Below are 19,425 nucleotides of genomic sequence, written 5' to 3'. Positions count from 1 at the left end.
CAATAGTGTGATCTTTTGTTATCTCTGTTTTCTATACCCCACTTTTAGTGCCAAGGCCTGTCCCTTTAGTACCAACTTGAAGGCCTCCCATATAGTCTTCGCTGAGTCCACTGACCCGACATTTTCTTTGAAATAATTAACAGTCTGTGTGAGTAGCTCAGCTTTGATGTCTGGAATCTGAAGCAGCCATGGACTGAGGACTATGGTGGCCCATGGGCGGTTGCTAAAGAAGGTAAGGTCAACCCACACTGGGGAGTGGTCCGAGATGCCCCTCGGTAGAGAGCTGGGATTTCGGAAGTAGCCAATCGTTGCTGAGTGTGTTAAGAAATAGTCAATGTGGGACGTGCTCTGGTGTGCATTGGAATTATACGTGTACTGAGTTCTGTCTGGTTGTATTGAGCGCCATATATCAGTTAAGCCCATAGCTGTTGTAAATTCTTCCATGTGTGTGTGGGGTCGTGCCAATAGTTGTTGTGGATTCCTATACCTCCGGTCATCCATTGTCATGTTGAAGTCCCCTCCCAAAATCAGGGTGCTCATGGGGAAGTCTGTTACTATTTTCCCCAGGTCTACCAGCGCTTCCTTACCTAGCGCCGGCGGGAGGAATATCGAGACCACATTGAGTGCCTTACCCTCCCACTGCGCCTCTAGAACCGCAAATCTATCCCAAGGATCCGCCAATGTGTGCGTTGGTGTGAGAGCTACATTTTTCTTAACTAGGATACCTGTCCCATGGGATCCCGAGGTATATTCTGCATGTATCAGGAGCTTATAACCCCAATGAGTGAGGGCTTTGCATTTGTTGCCTACTAAGTGTGTCTCCTGCAGCAACACCAAGTCAGTGGCCTGTCGTTTAAGATAATGCTGCACAATGCCCCGTTTGATTTCATCCCCCATCCCGTTCACGTTCCAGGTTAGCACAGAGAGTGATGTTTCTATACTATCCTCTGTCATAGATGAAGTGGATAAAAAGACAGGAGCACTCGAAGTTACCCCAGGACTCGTTTCTTAAGTCTCGCCGTTCTGGCCTCCTATACATACATTTGCCCAAATAGTTTAATGCACAAACAGCAATAAGATCAGCTGCATTCTTCCCATTGAAGCTAATAGCAATAGCCGAAATTGGGTATGACTTTTTACACTTTGTGACTCGTGAACACAGTTTAACTAGTGACCCCAATCCCCTCTCCCACAACTTCTGTACCCCCCTCCCTGCCCCCCTGCCAGTGGATTTTGAACTACCCACACCCCAACCAGGCAGAGGGGCTATTCCCCCCCCAAAAAATACTAGTGGGTGCTGGTTATCAGCCCATCCTCCCCCGCCTTAAGCTAACAGTACATATTGTGTCATTACGTCTGATGGGTCACATCCGGTCCCCTTAATATTAGGGCTCAACCCTTTTATTTCACATTCACCCTGAGGCAGACAGTATATACCCCAAAGTACTGAATGCCCAAACCCTTTAATTAAGAGGATGTTCCAGGGAGACCCACATGTCTGCTCCTCCATCCCTAAGTCACTTATCTGTGACCAGTGCATCTTTGTCCCAGTTCAGAAAATCTTACGTTCAGCTGCGTGTTGTCTCTCCCAACCCCTTCTGGGATGGATCTTCGCTTAGCTCAGTCCTCTGGGTGGATCTACTCGATCTGTGCCCGCCATTTCGCCGTACGCGATCTTTCAACTCTGCGCCATCCTTCCAACCAGTCCCAAGCATCATCCGGTGAGGAGAAGAACCACGTCTTCCCCCCCCCCCCCCCCCCGATTCAATGCGAAGTTCCGCTGGGAAGAACATGGCGTATTTCACTTCTCTGTCTCGCAGCTCCTTTTTTACTGCCAGAAAGCTGCGGCGCTGGGCCTGGACCTTGGCAGTGAAATCAGGGAAGATAGTAACCACACTGTTTTCCAATTTTAGCGGAGGTTTAGCCTGTGCCGTTTGAAATATCATTTCCCGGTCTCTGTCGTTGAAAACACGGGTGATATGTGGCCGTGGGGGAGCTCCTGGTTTCGGTCGCCCTCCTGGGACACGATGGGCCCTTTCGATGGAGAACTACCTCGAAAGTCTTTTAAGCTGCAGGTGCTTCACAAGATCAAGTCTTCCACAAAGTGGTCCGCCGCTGGACCCTCTGCTCGTTCCGGTACACCAAGGATGCGTATGTTGTTCCTGCATGCTCTGCCTTCATACTCATCCAGTTGATTTTCCATGGCGGTGTGTTGTTCTTGAAGTTTGCACACTTGCTGTTGGAGCTAAGAAGTGTCTTTCCGCAGTTCGGTTGTTGTACCTTCCAGGTCTTCACCTTGGTGTCCATTTTACGAAGATCTGCTCGGATGAGGGACATTTGTATGTTCACCGAGTCAATGCGGGTCTCCAGGGAGGTACGCACCCCGGTGATTGCTTCCATTATGTCCTGGAACGTGAGGTCATGTTGCGGTTGGGGGTTGTTCTGTGCGTTTGGGTCTTCCTGTTGTGTCATGTCCTGCCCCTTCCCCGCTTTATTCCAGGCAAATTTGGCCAGTTTATTTTGGGCCGATGTTTTGGGCCCTTTTCCGCTTGCCATGTCCAGGCTGTGTTCTGGCGAATCGCGTAGGCCCCCCGAGACCAGCCCCGGTAATCCCCGCCGCCTGCCCAGAGGGGATGTCTGTCCCACTAGCGGCCTGTCGGGTTTCCCCTATTCTGGTCCCAGGCGCCCCCGCCACCTCCGACCTCCTGGCAGCCTCTTGCAAAATAGAGTCTCTCCCTCGGGTACTTGGGGTCTCGTCCCCGCCCCCGGTTGCTGGTATGGCGAGAATTGGGGCAAAAATTGAATCTTTTATTCCTGGGGAACGGAAGTCTGTCAAGGTATTTCCTTTCTCACACTACTGGTTAGATTTCACACTGGCCTGTGGGCTGCTGGCCAGGCTCTTCTGTCCCCCAGGCGCTGGATATGTCCCCAGGCACTGGATCTGTCCCCAGGCATTAGCCGGCGCCTATTGCAGGAGTTCTGTCCCGACGTGCCCAATGGCACGCTGCTGTGTTCGCGCTCCACAAGGCCTTTCTGCCTCTTCAGAGGGCCCCCTCCCGGATTTCAGCCTCATCGGACAGTTGCATGAGGTCGTATATCACAGTACCATATGTCCTCACCTGGACAAGAGATGAGTTCCCGGCTCCCTGGGTGAGGACCAATACTTCCGGGGTCTGTGCGCAGAGTGCCTGTACTGCGAGCCCAGCAGGCCTCCAGCGCCGGGGTCTCAATTTCGTCTCTGCGCAGCCCCCCGCTCCCTCTTGCGCCGCTGTAGGTCCACGACCGTGTTGCCGCTCCTAGTGCCGTTCACAGTACCTTCACTCCCCTGGTGGGCTGGGGAAGTCGGTGAGCCTCCGCAGGGATCCCGAAGCCTACTCCGTTTCTTATGCGATCGCCGCCATTTTCCCCTGCGTATCAGCCGCTGCTGCCCGATTCTTTCTCATAACACCGTTTCTCGGGCCGCTGTCAGGCCGCTGTAACCGCCGATGGAGTCAGGGGCCAGTGAACCACTTCAGTGCTGAAAATTTGCAGCTTAGGCATCTGGATAACTGCAGGATGGTTGGCGAGGGATCGGAGCCTCGCTAGTGAGCAGCTATTTTTCTCGGCTGCTAGCCACGCCCCTCCATAGATACTTTGTTGAGTGAGTTTAAAGAAGCATTAGCTGATAAGTTTGGATGCGTAAAAGAGTTAAAACATACAATTATCTTAAAAGAAAGTGTGGTGGTGGTACTCAGGGGTGTTCCCCAAAGTCTGCATGATGATTTACATGTTTTTTTAGATAACCTATACAAAGTTGGCATTATAACTTGTGGATGCTGAGGAATGGATTGTGAGTATAGTGAGTGCACCCAAAAAATCTGGAGAGATACAATTATGAGCAGATTTGAAATCCTCAATAAGAACACTGTTGCAGATTGCCATCTCAAGCCTAAAATCCAAGAGATGTGTGGGCGCAACTAGGTAATTCCAAGATATTCTGCACCATCAATCTTCAAGGCTGCCTATCATCAGGAACAATTAATCGAAAAATCAAAGAACTTGACTACCTTCATAACCCTATTTAGGGCATTCAAATATTTATGATTACCGTTTGCGCTTGCATCAGCCACTAGTATGTTTCAAAAACTCATGCATTTTCATATCAAAGATCTGCGATGTGAGCAGTCATTTCAAGATGACTTTTTGATATCTGCTGATAATACACAACATGATGCCATAGTGTATAAAGTCTTAAGGATTTTAAGTGAGAGAGGTATGACTGTTCAAAAGCGCAAATGCCAGTTTGATGTGTGAGCTTCACTACTTGGGGCACCGGATAACTTGTAATGGCACTGAACCAAAAGAGTATTTAATTCAGGCAAGTCAGGGTTCTCTGATAAGGACTCGTCACCCTCTTTCTTAGGTCTCAGCAAGTATTATGCCAGCTTCATATGTGGGTTTGCAATGATTACAAAAAACCTTTAAATAGCTATTGCGTAAGAATGAGAATGTTGTATGGAGTAATGAACAAGAGAGAGCTTTTGCCAAAGTCCTTGAAACGTTAAACCTCTGCTATAAGAGAGGTTGCCATGGAGCACGGATGCAAAAGCAGTTGGGTTAGGTGCTGTGTTGTGCCAAATAATTGGATGTGAAGAAAGAACAGTTGTTTTTCTTTCTTGCACCTTAAAAGACTCGGAGATCAACTAGTACCTTTGAGAGAGTGGTAAGAATGTAGATTATTTCCCCCATAAAATTTCAAGATTATGTCAGAATAAAACAAATGCTTTCATCTGGGACAAGTATGTGTTTTTTGTTGGTTTGTATCTTACATTACATCCTTAACTACCCTGCAAAGTAATTTTGCAGCATGCATATTTGGTTTGACTTTTTTTCCCATTATTGTTATCGGGCTCAACTGCTCTGTGGTGTGTGTCCCAGTTGATGAATGCATGCCCGTGGACAGGATCTAGCGAGGGTTCATTAACTGTTGGTCAGTTGGTGATGAATGGATGAACTATGAAGACACCATCAGCGTGGGCATCTGTTTGTGATTAAACTTGGAACCTATAAAGTCAATACTGTATCGGTCCTTCATATACAGTTCATGCCTTCCTAGCAGAGGCATCACACTCAGGGGCCCATGTACAATAGTAGTGGAGGAGAGCAGCCTTGGCCTCCCTGGCTTAACTCTGCAACTCCGCCGCTTCTGAAACACAGGGATGCACCATATTTACAAAAATAAGGCGAGGCCCCTACGTCGTGAAAAGTGACGTTGTTGTGGCGATAGAGGCTTGTAAATATGTCCCTCACATTCTTGACAGGTAAAAAGGCCTGTTCAGCTATCAGTCACTAAAAACACAGTATGCTGCCACCACCACTCACTGTAGTTTGCCAGGGACATAGAGGGTATTTTCTTGACCAACCAAGGGGATACTTTTGGCACCTCCATGACATGAAAGCCAACTCTGGGTCTCAATGTCACTTATGGGCCTAAGCCTGCAGCACCTATAAAGAATTTTGTGCATTCTGAGACCAAAAATAAACTTGGAAAAGCAGATTCACTTACATCTGGTTGACTCAGGGCAGAGGTACACGCCTTTATCCATCCCAACAGGAGGAAACTCTCCCGAAGGGCAAGACAGTTTAGAGTAAAGGTTTCCTATGTTCCGGAATCAATTTACCTTCAACATGAATGTTCAATCATTACAAATGAATGAGAACATTTAATAAAGATTTTTTTTAACTGGAACATAAATCACTTAGTTGTGTTTTACTCGCAAAGCAGAATTTTAGTAAATAATAGTCCATAAGAACAAGGTTGTAATGTACTTGAGGATGCGTCGAAATTGACCATAGCGCTTAATGATTAAAAAAAAAAAAAGATGGCCTGGATTGTAGCAACGAGCAATTACGAATGGATGAGTTTAATAAAAATATTCCATCAATGACCTTAATTTCCTCCATGGTAATGTGATCCTCATTATTTCCCATGGATTTAGTTGCCCCGTTGCCACTATTTTTGTGTGCTCATGTCTTGAGAAAGATTGGGCCTCTTTCAAATTGTGTGTGCTATTTTATAATGATTAAAGAGCAACCATTTTAAGAAACACCGGGCAATGTTGATTTGTTGGCTGTTATATAGCTGTAGTATACTGTGTCTTAGTGCATCCACACCCACTCTTATAATTTGTAGCCCTGTGGTTTGTCCACCACAAAGGTAGGCAGCTGCTTGGACAGCACCATTGTTGAAGCTTGCTAGTTCACCCCAGTCGCAAAGAGCATTGATGTCCCAACAGACCTTCATTAATGATGACTCTTGTCCAAATTTCTAGAAGTGTTTCCTCTAGCTAATAGCTGTAAAATCCTAATTGCGTGGGGTGGCAGTGTAGAATCGTATTTGTTTAGTAGTGGAAAAATCTTGTTAGGATTGTCATGGTGAATCGCGTCTGGCTTGTGCTGGTGAATGTAACCTGGCCTGGAACAGTGAATCGTGTCTGGCTTCTGCTGGTGAATTTAACCTTGCCTGAACCAGTTAATCGTGTCTGGCTTGATATGGTGAACGTTGTCTCCCTTTTCATGTCTAGTTTGTCTGGTGAATATTGTCTAGCTTGGAATGGTGAATCATGTCTGGCTTGATGTTTTGAATCTTGTTGGCCTGGAGTGGTGATTTGTGTCTAACTTGTGGTGGTAAATCATGTCTTGCTTTAAGTTGGGAATTGTGTCTGGCTTGTGATGAATTATGCCTGGCTTTCTAGTCTATAGAGTTGAATCTTGTCTGGCTTCGATTGGTCAATTGTGTATGGCTTGTAGTTGTTAATCTTTATGTGCTCGAAGTGATGAATCATATCTGGCTTGGAATCTTGTCTGGCTGTAGATTAATTGGAGCTGTGACATTTGGCAGAGGGAACTAATGCATGGCTGCAAAATATCAGGGGCATAGTTTGGTTAATAACTTTTCGGAGGGTGGGGAGGGGCGAGCTTCAGATTCCCCAACAGTCATGGTGAGATGTCTTGATAAAACACATTAGTGATAAGCAGGACATGAGGGGGGCTACAGGGACAGTGGAAAGAGAGAGGAGGGAGGATTGTTAGGGGTCCTTTAAAACAGCATTTTTCAAAATATTCAACATTTTCAAGGCCTTCAAAACAGAGAGAGAGGGAGTGTGTGTGCGTCTATTTGTGTGTGTATGTAAAAATCCCAGGTGAAATGCAACAGAAACTTCATCGTACCCGAATGAAAGCCCTTGTACCCAACTAATTACTACAGAATACATTTTTTAGGGGGAGTATAACACCCCAAACAGCACCACTGAAACTACGCGTCTGCCAACTAGCTACAGAGCACAAGGGGTCAGTCCAAAGTTTTCCGACAACAGCACTAAGAATACTTTGAATATTTTCACTTTTCTTTATTATAAGTACGAGTGCGTGAAGCTGTGAAGGGTGTTCCTGTTCATCACTGTGCAATTATTTGTAATTTGGAAACCTACCAATGTTCCTAAACATAAAATTGCAATTTAAAAAATATATATACATATATAACTGTATATGGAAGATGCATTAGGCTGCAACATTAAATGGCAGAGTGCATTAACACAAAAAAGGTATTTTATGAGCATGGAATTCCTCTCAGGAAGTCTGCTGGAGCTGGTATGTTTTCATGAAATTTGCTCTGGAATCAAACACAGCTCTGGATTCGGTACTTTATTGTTAACAGGCAACTAGGAGCCCAGCTAAAACCCTGACCAGGTTCAGTGGCCCCACAGACATCAAAGGAGTCTCACTTCTGACGTACTCCGATGTCCCAGTGGTCTTCACTGAAGCGTCGCTACTGACCAGCCTCAACAGCCCCTTACACTTTAATTGAGTCTCACTCTTGTCCAGCTGCAATATCCTCATTGACTTTAATGAAGTTTCCCCCATGGTCGGTGTTAACTGCCCACTAGACCGTTTACTAAAGCTTATACTTCTTAATCATAATTTTTCAATTACAGGAATTACCCCTTAAAAAAAAAATGTCAGTACCTCATGTACGGATTTTTGCTGCTTCGATTTCCTGTTGCAGTATTTACGGGGTCAGGAATCGCCTGCTTAGATCCTTTACTTTACTGGTCACACCCAACGTTTTGTCTTGATGGGCCTCTACCCTGATGCTTTCACTTAGTAGATCAGCTTTCCACATCTCTACTCACCCCATCGCAGTGTGCAGGAGCGATCCTCGTTGGTCTCTTCGAGCTCCACTTACCTCTGTAAACTTACTTGTCCGGCACAGTCCATATACTTTGTACGACTCCATCTTGGGAGGAATAAAAAGCATGCTATCTGGAAATGGCCCCACGCTCAGTGTTCCCAAATCATGCATCCTAACTTCTGGGGTGTAGTAGAGTCGAATACCCGAGCTGTCAGTCATTCCTGGAAGACAGTAACATACACACATACTTACCGGGGTAAAGAAACCTGATGTTACCTCCCATTTTCAGTGGGCATATTTGACTCACTGTTGCATACCAAGAGGCGTGATCAGAGCTCAAGTCGAGGGTAGACGCCATCTAACCACTATTTTCAGAGGGTTGACGCCGTCTACCGACTATTTTCAGAGGGTACCCACCATATACCCTGCTGCAAAGCTGCCCACTTTCAGCGGTCAAGTTTCTTTCCTACTTCTCCCTGAATTCACAGAAATATGCTGACCTCGTCCCTGTGTCATTTTCTCACAATGGGACACTTTCAGCAGGGCCTACACTTGTCTGCTTTTGTTCCGAGCAGCAACCTGCAGGCAGGAAAGAGGCTTATCAGATTCCATCTTCACCCATAACAAAAGCCGGAGTTAAGGGGCCATTACGCCTCTTTTTATTGGAGTATCCTGGCTGGGAGCTATGGGAGCTATGGGGAGCCTCACACCTAGACGCAATGGAGGGGAAACAATTATCACTTCACAGGTACTTAAGAGAGGAATGCTTTTGACTTTGTTCCGTCCCTGGTTATAAGAGATACGCATACATTGTAAGACGTCAGATGTGTTGGTCACCCTAGTATGTACACAAATAGCAATTTAAGTACCACTATTTTGTTTTATTTCTTTTGCAGCGCTTTAGCACTACTCATCCAAATTTGGGTGCCAGAGCACTTTACATGATTATACATGAATACAGCTTATACAATGACAATAGTTCATATGTGTGTTCATCAATATAAAGGATGTGTTACATAAGACAGTGAGGGTTACATGGGGTAGGAGCCACATTTCCTTCATGCCTCAATGTGCTATATTAGAAGAATTACAATTTATGAACTGCAAGTAACAAAAGGATCTGTCTTAAAAGCAGTATCCCACTTACCCATTTGCACAAAATAAAAATCTATCATCTGTGTGTTACATCATGTGCTGTGCAGGAGACATATTAACCTTCTATGCTATTATAATTCAAAACTAGGACTAGGCAAAACAGATCTCTCCAGGAAATGTATTATCCTCCAGAGTTATCTTACCATTATTATTATTCCCTGAGATTTAGCTGCTACACAAAGATCTCTGCAGCAGGTGCCTTAACCCCAAGATATTTTAAAATCCAGACAATGCAACCAATTAATCAGACAGATTTACTGCCACATTTCTCTTTGATGCCAATGTATTTGTGGCAGGGTTTAAAAAAAATAAAGGAATAAGTTGAGGCCCAGGTTTTGCGTCAGAGTCGCGTCAATATTTTGGACCAACCCCAATGCAAAATCTAATTTTTTAAATATTGTAATATACTCAAATGTACTCATGATAGACCTGCTAAACTTATGTGAGGTCTTAAGATCCGATGCCACTTTCTGTGAGGTCATGGGTTGTGATGCCACATGCGATGTCACGTGCCATGATGTCACTTCCTGTGATGCCACAGGTGGTGATGTCACACACCGTGATGTCACACATTCTGCCTAGCTTGGTGAGTACCCCACTTCTGTTTTTCAGGACCTGAGCATGATTACAAATTGACTGGCTTTAAACAGCCCTTACAGACTGTGCAGATGGTGGTGCTGAAACCACAGAGTGCCTAGGACCACTCCAAAGATTCTGATTTGTGCAGCAAGCAAGGAATTAGCCACCCAACTTAACAATCATCTACAAAAAGCATTGGCAAAGCCAACAAGTCAGGATTTAATGCACTAACGCATATAGTGTTAGTAACATAGAGCAAAAAACTCGGATGAGAGAAAGTGAGCCAACGGGGTAGGGCGTGGGGGCTTTGGCTGTAAAGTATTCACTAAAAGCAGGGGACTATAAGCACTTGAGTGGAGGCAGGAAATAGCGCCCAAACAACCAATAGCATTAGGTGAAGGATAAACACTCCACTGGCTGAACTAAGACACGGTTGACAAAGTCTCAAACCAATCACTGAGAAAGATTTGCCCAAGATCGCTACTACTTTAAGGAGTTGGATAAAAAGGTAAATTGATATATATTGTTAGCAGTAGGTCTGTTTCACAGCTGAGCTGTCAAAACTCAGACCTGTAAAGGCATGGCTGTAAGTGTTCAAGATGAATGGAGTCATAAAGAAGGGGCCAAATTAAACACTAGCATTTTATTGCATATCTTATGCATTTTCTGATCTTTCTGTATCAGTCTCAATGCTTTTGGTTATAAAGAACTTGGATTATACACTGCAGTGGTGATTTCACTTTCAACAACTTTACATTTCCTGTGTGCCTGTTAGTGGACCTTAATGTTGACTTTGTGAATGGCTTTAAGGTGCTTTGAGTCAATACAACACTACAGCGGTAAATAACGTATTCACCTACAGTACCTGGCTGGGCGTGGAAGTTGTTGTAGTGAATTTCGAGCATGACGTAGGAAGGATCTCCAACAGCCCCCATAGATATCCCAACATTGCCAGGGAATTGAAAGGCCTGAGCATCAAAAGAGAGGTAGAGAAAAAGGTCAGACCTTAGTCACACATCTTAATAACTTTCAAAGAGCTAGCTGCAAGTGTTTCCCACACCCAGGCCTCCAGCAGAAATATTCCATCTTGCAATGGATTCTAAGATTTATAATTGTGAGTCAGTTAGTCCTAGTCTCTTTTCGAGGTAAAGGTGGTTCTCATTGCAAGAATATTTTTCAACAAACATTGGCAAAGACAACAGGTTAAAAGTTAATGTGGCAGTGGTGGTGGTAAGTGAGTGAATGGATGAGAGGTGCAGGAGAGGGAGTGGTGTCAGGAGAATGACAAGAGATGCAGGTGCAGCAGAATAGTGCGAGGTGAAGCAGAAATAAAAAGAGGAGCAGAATGAGGTGCAGCATTTGAAATTATTTTAACACTAGCATTTTGCAGAAGGGAGGTGTATAGAAAGAGGCTAGATACACTGTGTCTGTGGAGGGCATCAACACACTGCAGAATAGTTCAATGTAATTCACTGTGAGCTAGCAACATTCCTGCTCTCTGAACAGGGCACTGTCTGTGCAGTTGCCAGTGGCTGTCGAATTGTACTAATGCCTGTCACCTTTTGAGATACAGACAGGTTGGAGGACGATGGCAGGAGTGGTGACGTGTTTTCACGATGCCTAACTATGCTCCCTATCCGTTCTTTCCACCAACATGGAAGCTAACCTCCCTCTAAAAATCCTGTGTACCATACACCTATTATGCAAAACATAAAAACTAATCTACAGAAACAATGCAGCCCAATCAATATAGGAATTGGAAAGAAAGTGCAACAATGAAGTGGCTCCTTCTCAAGAACTTTGTGACAAAATAGCTATCCATTTTGTACAGAAAATTGAGTTGATCTACACTAAAATCACTATAGTCAGGAACCTCCAGAATGACACTACTTTCTGCTGCCTCCCATCCTCGACTAATGTGCATCCGCTGGAAAACCTCCCCCTTCTCACAGTCGATGACGTGTAGTCACTGCTGAACACAGTTAAATCAAGTTCCCCTTTGGACATTAATCCAGCCAAAATGTCCTTGTTGCTCTCCAAGTTGTCCCCTCCAATTTGTTCAATCCTTAATCTTTCAATGAGACAGGGCCAACCACCACTTGAATGGAAGGCTGCACAAATAATTGCCATTCGTAAGAAAATCCATGTCCCTATGGAGGACCCGTCCAACTACCATCCAATTTTTCTACTACCCCTCCTGAGTAAGATGTTGGAAAAGCATTTCAACAAACATCTCTCTGACCATGTCGAATCTACTGGATGCCTTGACCCATCTCAGTCTGAGTTTAGGCCAATGTACAGTACTGGGTCAGTATTGATTGCTGTTACCGACAGTATAAGGCACTCCCTTGATAATGGACAAGTAGTACTACTTGTACTACTAGTGCTGCTGAATTTGTCAGCAGCTTTCAACATGGTCTCTCATCAGATTCTGCTCAGGAGACTCAAAGAAACTGGACTTCAAGGACAAGCCTTTCAGTTTATGTCCAGCTTTCTCTTCTACGAGCTCAGACCATCAATCTGGGCACCTTCCGATCTCAGACCATTGAACTGTCCAAAGGAGTACCGCAGGGATCCTGCCTTAGTCCCACCTTTGTTCAACATTTATTTTGCTCCACAACAGCTGGATTACTTAAAAAGATGGGCTACACACCAATCTCGTATGCTGATGACACCCAGCTGTTACTGTCATTTCACAAAAACTCTCACAACATCCTGACTGCCTTCTCGGAAGGCATAACTACAATTGCGACCTGGATGAGGAATAATTTTCTACAGCTTAATGCCGGGAAAACCGAGATCATGCTGTTTGAAGATGCACCTATGCTCTGGTCCCCAGAATGGTGGCCGTCTGACCTAGGTGCCACCCCGGTCCCCAAGACAGTGGTCAAGAACCTTGGCATACGCTTGGACCAGAAACTGAAAATGAAGGAGCAAGTTACAGCTACCGTGGGCTCATGTTTCCACATGCTAAGCCTTCTAAGCTGGGTATTTCCCTTTCTCCCCTTGAACGTATGGAAAACTCTCATGCAGGTACTGGTGATGAGCCGCCTGGACTACTGTAATGCTCTCCAGATTTCAGCAAGTGAGTCCTCTTTGAGCAGACTTCAAGTAGTACAAAACACTGCTCCCCGCCTTGTCTTGAACTTTCCTGCCAGAACAGCTTCTCTCCCTCTTCTACAAAGGCTACACTGGCTTCCAGTATGCAAACAGGTCAAATTTAAGCTATGCTGTATTGTTCACAAAGCATTAAATGGTAAAGGTCCTGGGTATCTTGCAGGAAAAGTCAGTCAATATCTGCCACCCAGACCCCTACGCAAAGGAGCTAAATCACTACCCCTCGTTCTGCGTTTCAAAAAATCAGGCTTGGGTGGGAAGGCCTTTTTCCACCTAGCCCCCTTTTACTGGAATCAGCTCCCCATTCATCTTTGGAAATGCCCAGATTACCATCTATTTAGAAGGCTCCTTAAAACTGAACCTTTCTAAATGAACCCTCTCTTTTCGGCCTTCTGCAGCACCTCCGTAGTGTGGAGATACCCCTCTGGGGGTGATTCGCCACTTTCTAAGTAAATAAAATAAATAAAAGAAGTGGTTAGGTGAACTTCATTAGAATGGCTTGAAATCATTACTGGCTGTGTCTATTCTCTTTCAATCCTCTTAAAAATCTCAAAGACTCAGGATAGCATATTTTCACAGAAGTTGCCGCTTGGTGACCAGTGTCCCACCTGGTTTCCAAAGAAGAACTTCCACTCGGGATCCCACCCTATTAAAAAATGATCTTGCCCAGGGTGAGATACGGACTTTATGATGAATAGTGCTATCTTAGTGAGTGAGGCTCAATGTCCTAATAAGAAAGATACCAGTGATCGCGGCCACAGGACTATCAGTTAGCTTAAAGGAATATACTTGTAGGACCAAAGACCTGAGTTCGAGTTTGACAGACAGTTTTGACAGACAGGAAACTCCATTGTGTTGCAATGGAGAAACCCTCTCTACCAAACTCTGGGATTACCCGCCTCATTTAGAGATGGACAAACAGTAAATTTGTTGTTGATGGAGGCCCTGTTAGCTCCTCGAATGGCCCAAGGGAGTAGGAGCCAACATAGGAAAAACATTATATCACCCGCCCTTATTTTGAGGGGACTTTGTTATGTCCTTTTTAGGTCGAGCCTGAGCCAGTGCTCTGGCGAGCTGTTGTAGTAGAGTATGGGAGAGAAGCCCCACCCACTCCCTTGCCCATATTCTTCATTGGCTTGTGTCTTTGTCCTTCTAAATACTGTCTTCTGATTCCTAAATAGGCTTGTTAGTTCCTCCTTAGTCTGGAAATGTCTTCATTTGTAACCTCCCATGGCTACTGGCCCCTTTACTTGGTTGTTACTCGGTACGTGTACTATTTTCTTTATTGACTTTCTCCTACATTAGGTACGATGAAGTGCTTTGCTTAGATTCAGCGGGCCATGCCTGCTTTCACTATTGAAGCAGCCGGGACAATGGCAGCTGTTTGTTTGCAATGCTATAGGTCTCGCATTTAAGTGCAAGACCTATAGCATTGCAAATATTTTTTAACAAGTGTTTTTAGACTCACTCTTTTTACCAGCAGCACACTTTATGTTTCACTGCTTCCAAAACTCAGAAGAAGTGTCATGCGACGTGAGGGGCCATCGTGTAAATAAAACATTTTTTTGTTGTTCCAGAATACACACTATGTTTTTTGCGAGAGGCCATTGTGTGGGTAAAGCATTTTTTTGAGAAAGCTCACTGCGTTTAATCTTTAATATGGCGCCTGCTTTACATTAACTGGGGGAACAAAGTAAACAATTGCCCCTGTGCTTTTTAGCCGTCATCCCAATCCTGCGCCCGGGCGCCATGCTTAATGCTTCAGCACGGAACCCGCTTTTACTTTAACAACACGGGTTCACACAATCAACAATGGTGCCCTAAGCTAACCGCCACTCATCCCATAAGTATGCTATGAGTCCTTCTTATAGTTATTGTTAATACAATATTGCCACTTCATAGTGCTGTAAATGCCAAGTGTTAGTATTACTTACTTTAACGGTACTTAAGTAATCAGCTTCGGAATGATGAAAGGCTTGCCTGGGTATTCATAGACTGGAACTCACGGCTTCCTCCAGAAACACGACAAAAGTATCAAGCGACTAACTCGCTCAACTATGAATGTGTATTTGTGTATGTGTAATACAGAACATCACTGGGGTGGGTGATTACGTGTGAGAGACAGAAGTGCTGTGAATTAATAGCATTTAGGAAAGAAATCAAGATCCTAAACATTATGTTGTCCTTTTTACCTGTTTGAGTGACACTTTTTCACTGCACACGTACACTTCATATATTTTAATACTTGTATGCAGAGGGAGCTAAAGTGATCAGATAAAAATAACAGGAATCTAGTCATGTGCCGAAGCTGCGATCAAGTCTGCAAGTTTCAAAGTCACACTGCGTTTTAGTGTTCTACACTCCCAGGTTTACCATTCCAAATCTGAGCCAATAGCAGGTGACCCGACAATATGGTCGTTATAAAGAAAGTAAACTGGAAAGCAGGACAGCTTCCATTTGCTGCCCATGTCTTGTGGAAGAGGAAATAGAGCTGTTAATAGGATGGTTATTACTAGGTTCTGTTAGTCCATCAATGTACAGAACACTTCATATTGAGGCGTGGGTTTCAAGGCGCTTTAAGTATTAATTTATTTTATTTCTCTCGGAACGCTGTAGAGCTGTATCCACTTCAGAAACCCTAGTGTGAGAGCACACAAGTTTCTCTTTCGGCTCAAATGAAACGTGCCCTGCTGCTGACACATTTAGAGTTCTCTAGCCAAGGATGCACTGCCCTCTCCTACACTAGTCTCCCCTGTAGGCCCTCTCCCCCACCTGAATTGTGCTGCTCTGACATTATGTCACAGTTGTCCACAGTCACCCTTCTCGCCTGCCTCCTTTCCTCCTAGTCACTTCAAACTAAACGGGCCCCTACACGCACTGACAGAAAACGACTCCCACTACACAAAAGCCGATGGCTTTGGACATCATCAGAACAAAGTGTTTCAAAGCACGAGTCACGTTTCAAGCTTATGGTTTTATTAGCACCCATATTTCCTTTTTCCATTACAAAATATGTATAGTCCCTCTTTAATGCACAGCTCTTCTGCTTGTGCCACTCCCACAACTTACTGCCAGCCTTGCTTCTCGTAAGCAACGATTATAAGTACAAAGTGCGTGTTTATGCATCACTTGCAGGTTTTCAAAACACATGAATAAAAGGCATTGTCATTTACAGTGCCTATAGCTCAAACTCTCACAAATACGAAACCTATTGCATTGCAAATGCTTGTTTTCTGTCCATCACCACCAGGTAAATCCTGGTTACTAGGGAGAGAAAAATACAATAATGACACTCTCCTTCCCTGGGAGTAAAGTCCCAGGGTGTAGGAAGCATTAGTGTTTTGTTTTTTCGAAAACAAATTCCTGCTCTGGAAGTTTGTGTTTTGAGAAAGAAAAGATGTTAAATATTGGATGGACCGTCATCAAAACCAATGGTGGACACCCATGGACATTTTTGTACCCCGAAGGGAAGCACTGTGATGTGGCAGTTCCTTTCAGAATACATGGATAACCGCTTGCCCGGTAGTCTTTTCTGAATTTTACAAACAGTAGTCCATCGGGGTGGGGGAGGTGATGTCCTCCACCACCCTGACAGACTGTTCTCCGCCTACCAACGCCTAAATCAGGCCCAACGTTTGTTAGTCTTTTCTCATGTAAGGTCAACCCACCTGTTATTTTCAATATATTATCTTCCAACCTCATAGTATGTCCTAGACAGGAGTGTTTTTTTCGAGTGCCGAAGCCACATGCCGTTTTTAATTCCCCTTGTTCGCTTGGAATCAAACAGTACTCTGGATGTAAATAGTACAGAGACAAACCTTGGCTTTCACATGCTGTGAGGGAAAGGAAAGGAAAGGAAAGGAAAGGAAAGGAAAGGAAAGGAAAGGAAAGGAAAGGAAAGGAAAGGAAAGGAAAGGAAAGGAAAGAAAAGAAGAGCCAGCAGGAAAGATTTGGAGGTGAAGTAAACAACTTTAAAAATACTTTTCTATTTACAATGCTTTAAGTGGGATGAAAAAGGGATGGGTCCTTTAAAAGGGGTGTGGCCAAGGAAGCATAATTAGGAATCTTTTACAAGTGGCGTAGTTTATGTTATTAAGGCCATGATGTAAAACAATTAACTTGAATCCTGTGCTTGAGCCAGCGTACCACCTGACCAGTATTTTTCTCTATCGGTGTTTTCTGTTAGTGCATCCAAATACATCAGACATAGGAGAACCCAGACCTACTGCCTTGACCATTGCTTGGTAGCACTGATTTTTATTCAATAGCAGATACACCAGTAACAACTTCCATTCATCCCTTATCATCACTTTCCTCTCCAATCGCTCTAACTGCATTAGTCACATTGACCCATTTCCTACACACAGTTTTGTGATGCTTCATTTCCACCCTCTTCATCATTGTCTTCTTTTGCACCTACTTCCTTTTGTCTCCCTCACATTATCATCAAAGTAAACATTCCTAAACACATGCTGTATTTTCTTTTCTGTCAGCTGTGTAGCTACTTCAAACACTTCACCACAATTACAAGTGACATATATCTGGCCATCACTCTGTACGCTCTGCAGAGAGGCCACGGATTGGATGAGAATGTAGTCTCAACATTTATATGAAGGGCGGACAGGGACTGTCTGAAACATGCATTGTTTTCAGCCTCTAGATCTGGCCGGTTATAAACACCCATCCATACACTGAACTCACCCAGACACCTACAGGTGTCTCAGATTGTGATGTGTGCAACACAAGTCTTGTCGGCCGCTTGAAAAACAAAACTACTGAAACCCAGCTGGAAAAAGAGAATACTCCAAGGAAACAGAGGCACATTTGCAAGATGAAGCAAAAAGTGTGAAAGGAACAGGGGCATCATTTCTGACCAGTTGGAGCCCATTATGTGGCTGGACAGTGGGGCCTGGGCGCAGCCTGTACAGTGAAACACGGAGTTAGTTGATAGACGGGTGCAGTATGCAGGTCCAAATGTGGGGAGCCACCCTAAAAAGTCCACAGTAAGGATGACTGTATCACACAGAGTTTGTGAGACAAGGCTGGCAGGAATCCAGGGGATAAATGGGTCAACAGAGCTGGTCCCAAGTCTGCCATGGTAGAGAACTAGATGCTTTGCACACATGCCCCAATGAGATAGGAAGCAAAGCGTGCAGATATGGTAGCCGGCTCATAACATTTAATTTGCCATTTGAGAAGCTGCCGGTATGAGACCAGAAGCAAAATGGAATGAAGCCTGTAATAAGTAGCACCAGCTTAAAATATCTAGGTTGAGTGCAATTCACCAGGCTGTCTGGTGACGCACTTTGGCCAACTGGGAATCCCTAATAAAGAGATCACACTGACGCTCGGCCCTGGTAGATAGATTGAGGCCAGTTTGTAAGGTGAACTGCTGTTGCCTTGTGCCTAGGGTGGCTCAAAAGGCATTTGCTTTCTCAGGAAGCCCGAGAAAGCTTCCAGAGAAAATACAATTCTTGATACAATAACCAATTTAAATGCTGTAATGTACAACTGTATGTTAGTACTAGAAGGAGATGTACCAAATAAAAAAACTGCAAAAAAAAGGAACATTTAATGCATCTTCTGGATTAAATGCCTTTGTTCTCACAACGATCCTGTTGCAGCTTTTTTCCTAGGCACTAGCGTTAAAGAGAGCGTCAAATGCTGCGCTAACACCAACCACCATAAATATATTGGCCTAAACACCATAAATCTATTGCCTCCCATTAAGAGTTGGGACGATAACAGCAGTTACTGACCCCCACCAGAATTACGAGATCCACTGGAACACCAGATAACTTTCCCTTCGCGCAGAGACTTCAGCTCCTTAATCTCATTGTGAAAGTGTGTAAGGAAAAGAGGAATTAATAGGTGTCAGCCTCATCATTGCACCTCTCGTCCGGCCAGGATGTGGATGGACCTCAAAGCACAGGCTCCCCAACCAATCCAGACACTACTCTCATGCTATACCTAGAATGAGAGCAGCACCAGTATTGGTCTAAGCAGCCTCATTTGTCACTCAGACAGTGCCTGGGAGCCTATGGCTTTTCTCCAACTCGGCTGTGCAACACAGCTGGGTTGGAGAAACATAAGGGCGCATGTCTGTTTGGCCAGCTTAAGACGGCCGGCCAAATTGACATGCACACTTATAAGTGCACACTACTACTCCTCCCTGCCATGCTTGCCCCCGCCCTGTAATCATTGCTTGGACTCCATTGTGACTTAGACAGTGATCATTAAAACAATATTAACATGGTGTTATCATCATTTTATTTATCATCCACTGGCTCTGGGCAGTGGGGTCACGCTCCTCCGCCATTACGGAGGAGCCTCCCCCAAGTGGACACTCAGGGTTTAACTTGTTATTTGCTGAATTTTCCCTTCCCCCAGAGTTACCGGTATCT

At 44.6% G+C, this 19,425-nt stretch overlaps 1 protein-coding gene across 2 annotated transcripts in view; it reads right to left on the bottom strand.

Moving 5' to 3' along the window:
- LOC146811707 (putative DBH-like monooxygenase protein 2) overlaps positions 1-19,425 on the bottom strand; it is a 243,735-nt gene that overhangs the window by 89,747 nt on the left and 134,563 nt on the right. For both annotated transcript variants that reach the window (XM_085618699.1, XM_085618701.1), the window contains exons 6-7: positions 10,770-10,872; positions 8,225-8,391 (exon numbers count right to left, since the gene is read on the bottom strand). In XM_085618699.1, the coding sequence (XP_085474825.1) occupies positions 8,225-8,391; positions 10,770-10,872 (270 nt within the window). The remainder of the gene's footprint in view (positions 1-8,224; positions 8,392-10,769; positions 10,873-19,425) is intronic.

Source organism: Triturus cristatus, chromosome 7 (assembly GCF_964204655.1).
Source record: "Triturus cristatus chromosome 7, aTriCri1.1, whole genome shotgun sequence".
NCBI classification, from domain to species: Eukaryota; Metazoa; Chordata; class Amphibia; order Caudata; family Salamandridae; genus Triturus; species Triturus cristatus.
This window is presented reverse-complemented; position numbering and strand designations above follow the sequence as displayed.